This window comes from Camelina sativa, chromosome 16 (genome assembly GCF_030686135.1).
Source record: "Camelina sativa cultivar CO46 ecotype springtype chromosome 16, ASM3068613v1".
Taxonomy (NCBI): domain Eukaryota; kingdom Viridiplantae; phylum Streptophyta; class Magnoliopsida; order Brassicales; family Brassicaceae; genus Camelina; species Camelina sativa.
The window spans coordinates 4,808,704-4,822,668 of record NC_141895.1 but is presented as its reverse complement, the minus strand read 5'-3'; the positions used below and the strand labels follow the sequence as shown (position 1 = coordinate 4,822,668).

General features: G+C 33.9%; 3 protein-coding genes across 3 annotated transcripts; 2 read left to right on the top strand and 1 right to left on the bottom strand.

The window, feature by feature from the left end:
- Positions 1 to 3,740: 3,740 nt before the first annotated feature.
- LOC104749859 (protein NUCLEAR FUSION DEFECTIVE 4-like) lies at positions 3,741 to 6,024 on the top strand. The gene is made up of 2 exons (XM_010471570.2): positions 3,741 to 5,017; positions 5,339 to 6,024. The coding sequence occupies exons 1-2, from the start codon at positions 3,891 to 3,893 to the stop codon at positions 5,766 to 5,768; spliced, it is 1,557 nt and encodes a 518-aa protein (XP_010469872.2). The 5' UTR covers positions 3,741 to 3,890; the 3' UTR covers positions 5,769 to 6,024.
- A 2,175-nt stretch (positions 6,025 to 8,199) lies between these two features.
- On the top strand, positions 8,200 to 9,723 carry LOC104700456 (GDSL esterase/lipase At2g30310-like). The gene is made up of 3 exons (XM_087493467.1): positions 8,200 to 8,866; positions 8,967 to 9,225; positions 9,313 to 9,723. Exons 1-3 carry the CDS (start codon positions 8,240 to 8,242, stop codon positions 9,504 to 9,506), a joined length of 1,080 nt encoding a protein of 359 aa, XP_087349593.1. The 5' UTR covers positions 8,200 to 8,239; the 3' UTR covers positions 9,507 to 9,723.
- A 750-nt stretch (positions 9,724 to 10,473) lies between these two features.
- On the bottom strand, positions 10,474 to 12,860 carry LOC104749858 (putative tRNA pseudouridine synthase). The gene is made up of 7 exons (XM_010471569.2): positions 12,592 to 12,860; positions 12,470 to 12,505; positions 12,167 to 12,279; positions 11,915 to 12,063; positions 11,627 to 11,771; positions 11,149 to 11,541; positions 10,474 to 11,058 (listed from the first exon to the last, which is right to left on the bottom strand). Exons 1-7 carry the CDS (start codon positions 12,815 to 12,817, stop codon positions 10,597 to 10,599), a joined length of 1,524 nt encoding a protein of 507 aa, XP_010469871.2. The 5' UTR covers positions 12,818 to 12,860; the 3' UTR covers positions 10,474 to 10,596.
- Between the last annotated feature and the right edge of the window lie 1,105 nt (positions 12,861 to 13,965).

Genomic DNA, 13,965 nt, shown 5'->3' with positions numbered 1-13,965 from the left:
TTATTACTTCTAAATTTTTTGTGCTTTTGAGAAAAAAAAAAATCTTTAGCAATAGGACAGAAAGAGTATATCGCAAACTCATTCAATTTTAGCTGTTTATACCATTGGCATAAATGTTGTATTGGTTCCCATGCTACACTCAGACATCGAAATGAAAGTGTGCTTGCGATGCGATTTGTTTTTACATTTTTTAAGTAGTTTACTTAAATCAGTCGGAATATCGCCAACGAGTTTCGATTGCTATGTTTAAAAATTAATTAAGGTAGTTAGCAAATGTTTAGTTTGACGATACAAACAATGTTAAATAAATACTAGTCTTCATACAAAGGATTGAAACATAAGCCGAATTGGCAACTGGAGTAACACTGGATCAGTTGGTGTGTCTTCTAAAATTATTGGAAACTATCTGATGTAGAATGAACAGTTGTACTTCAACCAACAAGATACGACTTCTTTCTTAAGTTTGCTGTCTTATAACATTCTTCCTCGTATTTTTCCCCCCTATTATATTCAATCTTTTTGCAATGAGAATCTTATTATCTTAAACTATACTGTATATTGTCCCATGTATAAACCATAGGCCAAAGTGACAATTAAAAAGTTGGTCAATGACGGGCGAGAGACGGCTTCGATTCTAAAACCTTTGCTATGCTTGTGCGTTTCCGATAAACAAGGGCATTAATTAACATTACCAACAAAACGAAAAAGAGAATGAAAAGAACATTATTATACTAGTCTTGTGTAATTATAATGCCAATTTCTTTTGATTAGTGAATTTTATTTGTATGTTTTTAAAAATTTGAATAATTGTGCCGAACAAATTAATAAATTGGTTAGACTTTCATTAAATAGTAGTTGAATATACCCTATCATTGTGTAAAGTACAAATAAATGAGCGAATTGAATTATAGCTCCATATTTATTCTATTCAAATACTTTTTTGGTCACAAAACGTGTTTTGTTGTAAGTATTTCCAATAATGTTGAACTTGGAAAATTTAAATGCATGGTCTTAGTCTATTTTTTGTAAAGTTGATGTTTAATATACAATACGTGTTTTGTTGTAATTCATAAGTTGATGTCTACTGTTATCGTGTTAACATCCGGATTTAAATTCGATATAATTTGTGTTTCAAACCATAGAAGAAGATATGGGACAGTACATTTTTCAAAAAATTTGTTCATTTACTTTCGATTTGACGTAGTTCATTTTCACCACTAAAATTTGTTTCTATAACCAGTAAAACATTTCTTTAAAAAAAAATTTCTCAAAAAATATTGTGGATAAAAAAAAAATTCTACATTTTTGCAATGAGTTTTTGACCAATCCAATAAAATTTGAGAAATTGAAAGATAGTTAATTTGACATAATAAAAATAAAAATTGAAAATTATAAGCACGATGATATATGAGTCTTAGATAATTTAGAGATATAAAATATAAACTAAAAACCCAATTTAAAAATACTACAACATTGAAAATTATTAAGAAAAAAATAAATATTGATCTTACATATACTTAACTAAAGAAAAAAAAATCGAAATAATATAAAAAAAAAATCAAAATAATAGAAAATATATTTTAAAATCATCACTAATTTCTAATAAGAAATCAAATTTAACTAAATAATATAACTAAAATCTAAAAATACTACAACATAATTAAATTAAAATATTAAAAAAGAAAGAAGAAACAAATATTGATAGTTAGTAAATTTTCTTTTTACAATAGGTTTAGAGCTTTTACTTTTTTTTTATTTTTAGTTCTTTTTAATGTTTTAGTAAATTAGAATTGACATATGTCAATATCTTATCGATAAAAGTAACACGTGTCCCGATCTTGTTAATGAGTAACTTAAACATCAAGTTTTATATAATAAGATGTACCACAATTTCAATCTTTATTAATTTTTTACGATTTAATTATACAAATGTAATAAAATAATAAGTTTAAAATTTTAGAATATCAAAGATCATTATAAAAAATACAATCAATATAAAAGTTCAGATTTATAAAAAATAATACCTGATATTAATTGAAACCAATTTGTTGATTGATTCATCTAGTTCAGGATTGTGAGAGATTTTACACAAATATCAGTTTCAATAACATTAGCTTTGGGAATAAATTTTAAAATCTCAGGTTGAATAATAAAGACCTAAAATCCTCTAAAATCACTAATTGAATACACGCCCCTTAGAAAATTTGATGTATTGTTCTTTTAATTGTTTAATGATAATTAAGTGAAATGTGTATTACATGTGGTTGAAAAAAAAAACAAAAAAAAATGGAACGCCCCCTTTGTGTTAATTAATAAACTTTTTAATCGAATTCAAGTGTAAATTTTGTGATTGAAAAAAAAAATTTCGATTTGATTAGGCGAGAGAGAGACGGGTGAGAGAGATAGAAAGCGAAAACCAAGTGATGGAGAAAAGCCTAGAAAAGAGACTTATGGCACCAAAAAACTCTGCGGCGGATTCTAGCGGTGGTCCGAGTTTCCAGGATATGAAACATCTGTGACGAAGTTTAAGACAAGACGAATTACAAGCTTTTTATCCTCATTACTTCCCTGACTCTTGTATTATTTTTCCCTATTGTTTGCAAAGTTAAACTTATGTTTCATGTGTTTTACAACGAAATGTTTATAGCCAAAATTTTCAATGTAAACAACTTAAATGACATTATCCAATTAGCTTAAGATCAAATCCTCCTTATCGATTTGTTTTTAAATAGTCACTAATGATTCACAAAAGTAATTGTCATACATATTTGAAAAGAAAAATCCTTAACTAACCAAAATTAGTTACTTCAAAATATCAAATGTTAAATTGTACTATTAAATATGAAAAATAAATATATAACTGGAATTTAATTTGTTCAAACCACAGAAAAAAAACTCGAAAAATTAAAATCGATTTCTTGAAAACAGAAGTAATAAAAAAAATACTGAAAATTGTTCATTTTCTAATGATCCAATTTTTTTTAAAATATAACTCTATATAATAAACCAAGTATAACAACTTTTGTAGTCGTTGATAAAAAAAAATCTTTGTAATCATTAAACCTATTAAAAAAATGTAATTAATTAATCAAATATATCTAAAATTTACTCAAATTAAATAGCATAAATTTAGTTTATCAATTAATCAATTAACATTAGAATTAAGAACTGTAAAGACAAAAACGTTTTTTTGCTAAGTAAAGGAAATCACATCATGTTAAAACTATATATATATATATATATATATTGAGGCATGAATGTCCTCATACATTGATATATGTATATATTGATGTTCAATAACAGTTCAATGTTCTTTATATGAAAATTCATATATTTCTTACGTAATATTATATATAAAAATCTATTGCCGACTAAAATAAATATTTAAACCTGTAAAACATAAATTACCAAAAAAAAATTGCATTGTTAGGGAAGAATATCTAAACTTAATCCAAACTCCAAGGTAATATAGGTAAATGAAGAATTTGTGTATATTGAGGCATGAATTTCCTCTTTTGTAGAGGTAGTTTTTTCTTTTCTTTTTACGAATCTATTTTAAGATTTATTTTAATTTCTTATTATTTATTTTGCAAAGTAGATAATAACACAAGTAAAAATACAAAAATTTGTTTTTGTAAAAAGGCAACATCAGCATTAAATTAAACGTATAATAAAAAAACCCAACCTCCTCTTTCCTTTTCTTGTATTACTAAACTAACCACATCTTCCTTCTCATTACCACAACAATCAAATCCTATTAGGATTATAAAATCGTAATATATTCTCTTTGTTATAAATGCAAATCCTCCCCCCTCCTCAACCAATATTGCTCAATTTATTTCACAATCTCTTATTCTTTTTTTCTTTTCTAATATCACACTCAAGAAACAATGTCTCCGAACGTTCTCCCATGGTTAAGCCTCGTCGCTGTCCTCTGGCTTCAATCTTTCAATGGCACTAACTTGAGTTTCCCAGCTTACTCTTCACAGCTTAAAGAGTTTCTCTCCATCTCTCAGTTTAAGCTAAACTATCTCTCGTTCGCCTCCGACGCCGGGAAAGTACTCGGTTTCATCTCCGGGATCGCCGCCGTTTATCTTCCTCTCCCTCTTGTCCTTCTCGTCGGAGGGTCACTAGGTTTTGCCGGCTACGGTCTCCAGTATCTCTCCATCGCCAAAAAGATGTTTACATTGTCGTTCCCACAGATCTGGTGTCTTAGTTTCTTGGCCGGGAACAGTATCTGTTGGATCAACACGGCTTGTTACATCGTGGCGATCAATAGCTTTCCGATGAACCGTCAAGTCGCCGTGGGGATCACGGCGAGTTTTCAAGGTTTGAGCGGGAAGATATACACCGACATGGTCAACTCGTTTTCCAACTCGTCTCCACGCGAAGCAGCTTCGGGTTATCTCTTGCTCAACTCTCTTGTTCCATTGGTCGCTTGTTTCGTGACGGCTCCTATGCTGATGAGACACGGAGGAGACAAGACGACGTCTTCTACTAAAGATGTTAAAGTAGGGTTCATCGTTTTGTTCGTCTTGACTATAGCCACGGGGATCTACGCGGTGGCTACGAGTCTTCTCTCAGCTCCTACGGTTTTAGTACTCGTCGGCATTGCTCTGTTTCTTTTTTCTCCTATCGGTATACCAATTGGAGTTTGGTTCAAAGAGCTTGTGTCCTCTAGGAAAACACAACAAAAGGTGCACGATCTTGAAGCTCCCGACAAATTCGAATTTGTAGAAGAAGAAGATCGCACGAAAGAAGAAGAAGAATTCGAGAAGGCAATAGTTGGAGTTAAAGAAGAGGTCGAGTGGCCACAACTATGGAAGAAACAGGACTTTTGGATATATTTTGGACTTTATTTATTCGGTCCAACGGTGGGGCTAGTTTTTATGAACAATCTTGGTCAGATCGCTGAGTCTCGCGGCTGCACCGCAACTAGTTCCTTGGTTGCTCTCGCGTCGTCGTTTGGATTTTTTGGCCGCTTGCTTCCTTCGTTACTCGACTACTTCTTCTCTAGGTAAAAATCACTTAAACCCTTTTACCCTTTTGAATTTCGATTAATTAGCAAGATACTACTTATTATAAAACTTAAATCAATTACTTAATAATACAAACTACGTTGACCTAGCACGTACAATTATAACAAATGTTGCATTCCTTGCATCTAACGTGTTCGTCGGTCTCATTCATCGAATAACCTTCGAAAAATCGACACTTTCTTTATAATCAATCCCTTAATTTCTCGAGATTTTTTTTGCTTATTCTAATATTTATTTCTTTTTTTTCGTTTTTGTCCGAATGCTAATTATTAATCTTTATTTGTTTTTATTCATTACAGGAGCAAATACATGCCATCAAGTCCGGTCTCTATGGCGGTTTCATTGGTAGCCATGGTAGCTTCGTTTCTCCTCCTCTTGGTCGACTCAGACATCTCTCTCTTCATCAGCACGGCGGTGATCGGAGTCTTTTCCGGAGCCTTGACTTCACTATCCGTCACAATGACCGCAGAGCTTTTTGGGACGAAGCATTTTGGAGTTAACCACAATATTGTTGTTGGAAGCATTCCCATCGGATCTTTTGCTTTCGGTACGTTAGCCGCTAAAATTTACCGCGACGGAGCCGCTCTCTACGGAGATGACGGCAAGTGTTTTGGGATGCATTGCTTTCATACCACTTTGGTATATTGGGGAATGCTCTGTTCGATGGCCGCCGTCCTCGCCGCCATTTTGTATGCACGCAACCGCAAGTTCTATTCACACAAGCCGTAGAAGAAGAAGATGGAGTAGAACAAGAAGTTATTTTATGGCAAAACGTAGCGTTTTCCGACGTTAGCAGGCTAAGCAATATGTTTTGGTAAAATCCATAATTTTGTATTTAACCGATATAAACCGGTTTAAGAGTAACCGATACTCAGGTTTTTTTGTATATGAGTAAGGATGTAAAAAATTAGATAGAGAGAAACAAAGTGATGTATACTGAAATCGAATTTTTATAAAGATCCTTTATTTTAACAAAAACATAAAAGAATGATCCTTTATTATCATTGTTGCTGAATTAGTGCTAGATCATTTATGAATGCTGAAGAATTTTAAACGACTATGTTTGATTATTAGTGGACAAAAAGGACTTGAAGAAATTTTGGGTGAGCCTAATTAATATATGCAAACATAATATTCTGTTGGTACGTAGTTGGTGTTCTTGTTGGTTCGAACGTGGGTCCAAGAAATCGAGATCATGCGGCTCTTATTTTAAGTAATTTTATTGGGGACCCTATCAATAATCAATATACTCTCACCTAAATCGAATTATTTGTATTACTCTATGATGTCGTCTAGATAATTTGGTGTAAGTTACTGCGAGTGAGAGAGAGAGAGACGACGTGAACGTTCTCACCCACAGAAGAGATCTTAACCAATATATATGGTCGAGATCAAGACATGCAATGTATTACGCAGAATTTAAGATTTGAGCTTCATACCTATACATAATGTATGCCGCCATAAAACTTTGGCAATTAATGGAGACTTTTTACAGGAATTTTATTTTAGATTCACACTAAGTAGTGTAACTAAATGGGACATGTATACTTTAGCATATTTGCACTATATTTTTGTTACCGAGTTAGAACTCATGTTCAAGAATGTGTAACAGTGTAAGTTGTACTATGTGATAAAAAAAAAATTAGTACTGACTTTGCTACACACATATATATATATGTGATATGTAGCTGCAATTTCGAGTTGGCATAAGATTTTAACATGATAATAACACGACATATGAATAGTTGTTTTTTTCTATCGTATGCTAAAATCCAGGTGTGAAGCTCGACATAGATTTTATCATTTTAACATGATAATAATATGATAATAACACGATACCTAGGTATCTAAATTGTATGGATTTTAATATGAGCAAGATGAAAGGAAAATAAAATAAACCAGCTTTTAAATTTTTTAAGATGTGATTGTATACAACCAGGTGTAAATAACTTGGAGATAGAAATGTATCATTCTTTAAAATTTGTTGTCATGATCAATGGTTAAGTCCACGAAACAACTTACAATGGATGATACCATACGTGGCCACTGAGGTGGCCTCTCCAATTTACACTCATGCTTTTAAACAAGCTATCTGATGTTTGTATGTTAATTTACATAGTCTATAAACTCAGAGTACCTAATAAAAAATTAACCAAATTGCATACGGTCTTTAACATGACTACTAGCATGTAGCATCTTGAGTCTTGGTACTAGTGGGTATTACATTAACATTCTTTTGTCAACATTATGTAAACATATTTTTGTTACATAAACATTCTTTTGTCAATATTTTGTAACATCTCTTCTTGTATATTAGTAGATCATAATCATGGGCACGACTATTTTTATCGAGAAGTATATTTTTCGGTATTGTTTTTTCGTAAACCGCCGTAAACATATCACTAGAGATCTGTGTATTTGTCGGTTTTGAATCTATCTGAATTGAATCTTTGTTCATATTTTGTCGGTGTTGGAACTTTAACTCGAACCTTGGAGATCTTCTCCAACTATGGTTCTCGCACGGTTGAGCCAAGTTTGATCAACCTCCTTCATTAATAATATGTAACAACATGCTTGTTTCTTCAAATTCTGCTAGTTGTCCGGTTTCTTCATATTTTGTGTATATAACATTTTTTTTTATCAATAATAAATTTAATATCGCATAATCTCAAAAAATAAATAAAAAGAAACTCAAATAGCAATGTCAAAATTTTTGGCCAATTTATAAGATGGATAGCCATTTGCAATCATGTCTCCGTACTTTCGACTCAAAGGAAGTTTATGGCCCATATTCGAATAAATGTATTTGTTTTAATTTCCCAATTTTTTGTACAAAAATTATAGTTAATTAAGTTAATATTTAATACATTCATTAGTTTAAATAATAGTACATTGTTGCAAAAGATTTTGTATTTTTAATTACACCGACCAACAAATTGTTCTTTACTTTTTGACCAATTTAGTTTAAAGTTCTTCTGTTTTTGACCATACTAGTTATATCTTTAATTAGATACTGTTTTCTTTTTATCTTTTCTTTTTCAGTCTCAAGAAAAACAAACTTACAAAATAAGAGAAACAGCATGGTTCAAAAACTAACTCAGTCCTACAGAGGTCAAAGCTCATTCCCTTATAAATTACTAACCAAACACATTTCAAATTCAACAAAGTAAAATCAACAAATCAACAAAAAAAAATTCACAATGTCTACATCCAAAACTATAGTGTTTGGTCTCTTCGTTGGAACACTTATCGTGTCTTGCAATGCGGCTGCAAATCCCACAACGCAGCCGCTTTTCCCAGCGATTCTAATCTTCGGTGACTCAACCGCAGATACAGGCAACAACAACTACCATTTACGGACCGTTTTCAAGGCTAAGCATCTCCCTTACGGTGTTGATCTCCCTGGCCATGAAGCTAGCGGAAGATTTTCTAACGGAAAACTTATCTCAGACGTCATTTCCTCCAAACTCAACATCAAAGAGTTTGTTCCTCCGTTTCTACAACCAAACATTTCCGACCAAGACATTGTCACTGGAGTCTGTTTTGCGTCAGCCGGTGCGGGCTACGATGACCGGACCTCACTCTCTAGTCAAGCAATCCCGGTCTCACAACAACCAAGCATGTTCAAGAATTACATTGCTCGCCTCAAAGGTATCGTAGGAGACAAGAAAGCAATGGAGATCATTAACAACGCTTTAGTGGTCATTAGTGCAGGGCCTAACGATTTCATCTTGAACTTTTATGATATCCCCACGAGGCGTCTTGAGTATCCTACTATCTATGGTTACCAAGATTTTGTCCTCAAGAGGCTTGACGGTTTTGTCCGGGTAAAAATCTCATATATTTTCATTCTCTAGGTCTGAAACCAGTAGATGATATTTCTTTCGTGTTGACTCTCGAATCTTTACCTCTTGTGTACATGTCCAGGAGCTTTATAGTTTAGGTTGCCGTAATATTGTGGTTGGAGGGTTGCCGCCGCTGGGATGTTTACCAATCCAAATAACCGCGAAAATGAGAAACATTTTTAGATTTTGTGTGGAACAAGAGAACAAAGACTCCGTTTTATACAATCAGAAACTAGTAAAGAAACTGCCTGAGATCGAAGCGTCTCTACCGGGAAGCAAATTCCTTTATGCCAACGTCTACGACCCTGTGATGGACATGATCCAAAACCCTACCAAATATGGTATATACCATATTTTTTCCTTGTTACGCAAGTCATCTAAATTTCAATCTTGCTAATTTATACTCATCGTCGTACAAATGAAAACAGGATTCAAGGAGACGAAGAAAGGATGTTGCGGAACAGGATACATGGAAATGAGCATCATGTGCAACCCCCTTACAAAGACTTGTCCGAATCACTCCGATCACTTGTTTTGGGACTCAATTCATCCCTCGGAGGCTGCTTACAAATACCTTGGCAACTTTGTGGATGCTCAGATAAGAGGGTGGATCAAGGATTAAATCACTATAATTTACGAAATAATCAATTACAAAATGTATTAATTGTTGTCTTGACAATGACCACGGTACACGTACGTAATACTAATACATCTATGGCCCTGTGAGGATCTATGTATCTAACGGGTGCTGTATACTGAATTTTCTTATATTTGATATTTGATACTCTCATCATGTTAATCAATACTTTAATCATCAATTTTTTCGTTCCAAAAACAAAGTTATTTCTTGTTTTTTTTTCTTTTTCTATATGAATGGAAAAAGAATGTTCTACAATATATATCGTATAACGCCAAGAGTCAAAGAGACAATAAATTCCAACAAAATTCAATTTAATGATCCTTGAAGACTACATGTTGAGACGAAGATGTGCTGCATCGTCAAAACGAAGAGTGTGACTAAGAGAAGCGTTACGAAGCAAAGTTCAAAAGAAAAGAAAAACATTCAATGAATGATTACACGTCTTCATGTAACCCCATCATTTACTCATTGCTAACTTCCCTACTTAATTGATTGTGATTTTGATATCTTTATGATGCAAATTAACAAGACATATATCTCTGACGCGTGAGTGACATCAGATATGACGCCATAGGGACAAGGTCGCTTTCTCCATTTTTAGGACAACCAAATTTAGCAATGGATACAAATCGTATGATTTACTAGTGTATTGTGTGTTCGACTTCTTTAGCTTTAAAATAGCCTTTACCGTTTTATGGAATTGTTTCTTTCACTTGTATACACAACCTTGAGTTATTAATCAAGCCACTCAAAAAGGTGTACCACTATTTGTATAAGAAAGCTTGTTCTAAATGAACCAACAATCTTAAGAGAGCTTGTGTTTGCTTTTACGATTTACAAAAGAAAGAAAAAAGAAAACTGAAAAATGTTCGAAAAGGTAAAATGTAAAAACAGTATTTTACCACTGCATTGAAACAGAGAGACCTTAATGTGTGTGTGTAAAACTATGTGAAGTGAAGAAACTTTAGATGCTTTCCAAAATACACTTTTTATCAATGTAAATGAGATAACAATCAGAACAAATTCTACCAAAGGTGCACAAAAAATAGTTGTGAGTAATGTTAAGACTTTCTCATACAGCTTGATGAACAGCTACTGAAACAGAACTAACCTCTTCATCACCATCTTCAGTCTTCTTCTTAGCCATCCATGGTTTTGCGGCTTTCCACTCTTCCCAACCTCTCCTTACATCTTTCAATTCCTCGTCTATCAAACCATCATTCCTATCCAAATGCTCTACCCACTCTTTCCATGGAGATTTCTCAGAATCCAAGAATCTACTCACTTGTGGAACCATCACTGCTCTGTAAAACTCCTCTATTTCCTTCTCCACTTCTTTCGATTCATCTGTTGCTTCCACCCCTGGCCTCTCAGGCAATCTACGCACTTCAAAACTATTTCCTCTAAGGATCAGTACTTCAGATGGAGCAAGAGGCAAAACGATTCTTGTGAACTTGTTCAGTGATAGTCTTATGATGTCCCTAGGAAGCAGCTCTCTCTTCACTGCCACAGCTGTCCCAATCATCTTCCGTATCTAACTTCCAAACATATTACAAAATTAAGAATGATACTATTTTAGTTAACACTACTATAAGCAATCCATGTTTTTGTATATATACATTACCTGATGTAACATGAATGATTCACCCCATATGGAGATCTCGGCAAAGCCAAATCCAAGTGAATGCTCCAGCTTACCACTACTACACCGAAACACTTTTCTGAAATGAGCACCGCTCAGCTTATCTGTCTCATCTGGCTCATACAACCATCTTGCGCGACTGTTCACCTGAACATTATCAGAATCAGGAAGGACATGTTCATCAGATTCACCATCCACTTCTTTTTCTTCTTCTTCTTCTTCAATTTCTCCGTGGTTCTCCTCTGTAAACTCTGTTTCTGATGCTTTGACTGATTTTGGTTTCCTTGGAGGACGTCCGTTTCTTTGTTTTATTACTTGGTCAGATTTCCTTCTGTAACGTGACCGCTGTGTATAGTTATGGAATGGATACTCACCCTACACGAAAAAACAGTGCCAATGAGGCAAAAATGTAACAATCTTAAAGTCTCTAATAACCAAAGAAATGATGCAAAGCTCTCACCTCAAATTCTTTTAAAATTTCGTTGAAATCTGTAATGTGATAGTCAATCTCATCGGATGTAAAGCTGCTCTTGATCCCGATAATATCAACAGGAAGAAGGTACGAATACTTCCTAAGTGTACACTCTCTTCGGGGATCAAACCTCCTATGAAGACACAAATCTTATAATTGTAAATGAGGCAAGCATGAGGTTGCAACCCTATGATTTCAAAATCTTATTCAACTTTTCAAATGCTAGAATCATATAGCACCAAGACCAGGACCATTATAGAAGGTTCTCTCACTTACCTATTTGATGGTAAAACACTGAAAACTCTGATATTCTCAGGAAGGTGTTTGCTAATGCATTTAGCAAGAACAGTGCCCTGAGGATCATCCTTCCACGCAGTCTCAGGGATCTCCATTTTCAACGATATTGACGTTGCCAAAGAATGAACCTAAAACAAGTTACCAATAACAACAATCAAAGACATTACACAGTGAATATATATGCATCAAAAGAGGACCACTAGTTATGGAACGGAGCAAGAAAAAGCTTACTCCTTTATCAGTTCGACTACTTCTAGCCCAACCAATCTTATGAAGATCACCATAGTTACTATCTCTAATCCCACCTGCCTTGTATATAGCAACTTCCAACTCACCCTCAATAGCTACAAATTTTCAAATATTTGAGCTTTAACTTAGCATACTAGAGAACATCAAAACATAATCTTTACACAGATGTACAAGTTACCACAAAATTTGAAATTGAAGGAACTAGTAGAAGAATCAGGGTTTAGGGTTTATGCTAAGTATCACTATCAAGTGTAAAAATCCAAACTTTAAGACAAAAAAACTTACTTTTGAGAGAAGGGTCGTCTCTTTGAATCTGCAAACCTGAAAATGGAGAACAAAGTCACAAACTTTGTACAGAAGAATGCCTCAATTCACAGTCAAAATCAGTCAGGAGCTAAAAATCTTACCTCTGTAATCAGTACCCACGTACCCAATTCGAATAACCACCTTCTTCTTCCGATATGATTCCCATTTATCGGAAAGAATTTGGTCGGAGCTATTTGAACAAGAAGACGGCTGAAATGTGGCGGCGGAGGAAGAGAATCGTACTAAAGCTGGTGTGACCCGGATAAGTCGGGTCGGATACCAGAAGACCCGCGAAGGAATTGGAATTCGTAGAAACGATACTGCCATGACAAAAAAAAAACAAAACTTGGCCAGTTATGTTTCTAGAACCGGCGCTAACATAAACTCCGGTGAATTTACTCTCTCAAACTGTGTGCCGTTTTAGTGGAGTTAAACAACGGGTAGGTTTTAGATATACATTAAAAACATCAAGACGTTGGAAACTTGTTTTGACGTTTTTTTGTTTAAAGTTGAAAACCCTACGTGACTCTCCAAGGGGAAACTATAAAAACCCTGACGCCTCACGTCTATCAAACGTTTCATCATTCATCACCTTCGTTTCTTCTCAGCTTCCTTAGCCCATATCATCTTCGGTTTTCAAACTTTGAAGATAGTGAACATTTCAGAAGTAGTGCACTGGTGATAGACGATCCTGATGTAGCAAAGCAAGCCATGCAATATGCATATATCATATATGTATGTATTAGTATTTCTTCATCTCTGTAAGAATTAGTCTATTGGGTCTTTTTTTTTTGTTTCCTTTTTTTGGAATAATAATGCGTATGGATCTTGAACAGCAAAATAAGCTCTTGAGATCAGAGGTCGATCGTGATTGTGGTCCACTTGGTATTATAAGGTTGGGACGGTTGTTAGTTTATGTATTTTTGTTATGACTGGTTAGAAAAACAGAGTACTTATGTGATCACGAGTGTTATGCTTCCACTGCAGGTATCTATGAAGCTTGTATATGTTTCGATCAGCTCTTGTGTTTGGAGACGTATCTTTCCATTTGCCATGAAAGCTTGAGTATTGAAAGGTTCACGGATTCTTAGGTAAGCATAGCCCATTTCTTTAAAACTTACAATTTATATATATTTGGGTTGAAACCTAGTTTAAATAGGCGCAAAAGGTCTTCGGATCGTAGTACGTCTTTTAGACATGATACTTAGTAGAAAGTTATAAGTATCAACACAATTTACACCGTTATTAGAAAAATACTTGCTAGAACTAGATAGTGGTGACTATAGGAAATAATTTTTATCTTGAATTTGAATTTACTCAAGAACTTCAATGATATAATATATATGATTCAATTATGTTCTAATGTCACCACTACTTAGTCCGTCCATCACGTTTGTCATATATTTTTTCTTGCAAAAGAAGTTCCAACTACATTGAAGTTGATGAGCAAAACAATGAATATAATATGTAAAATT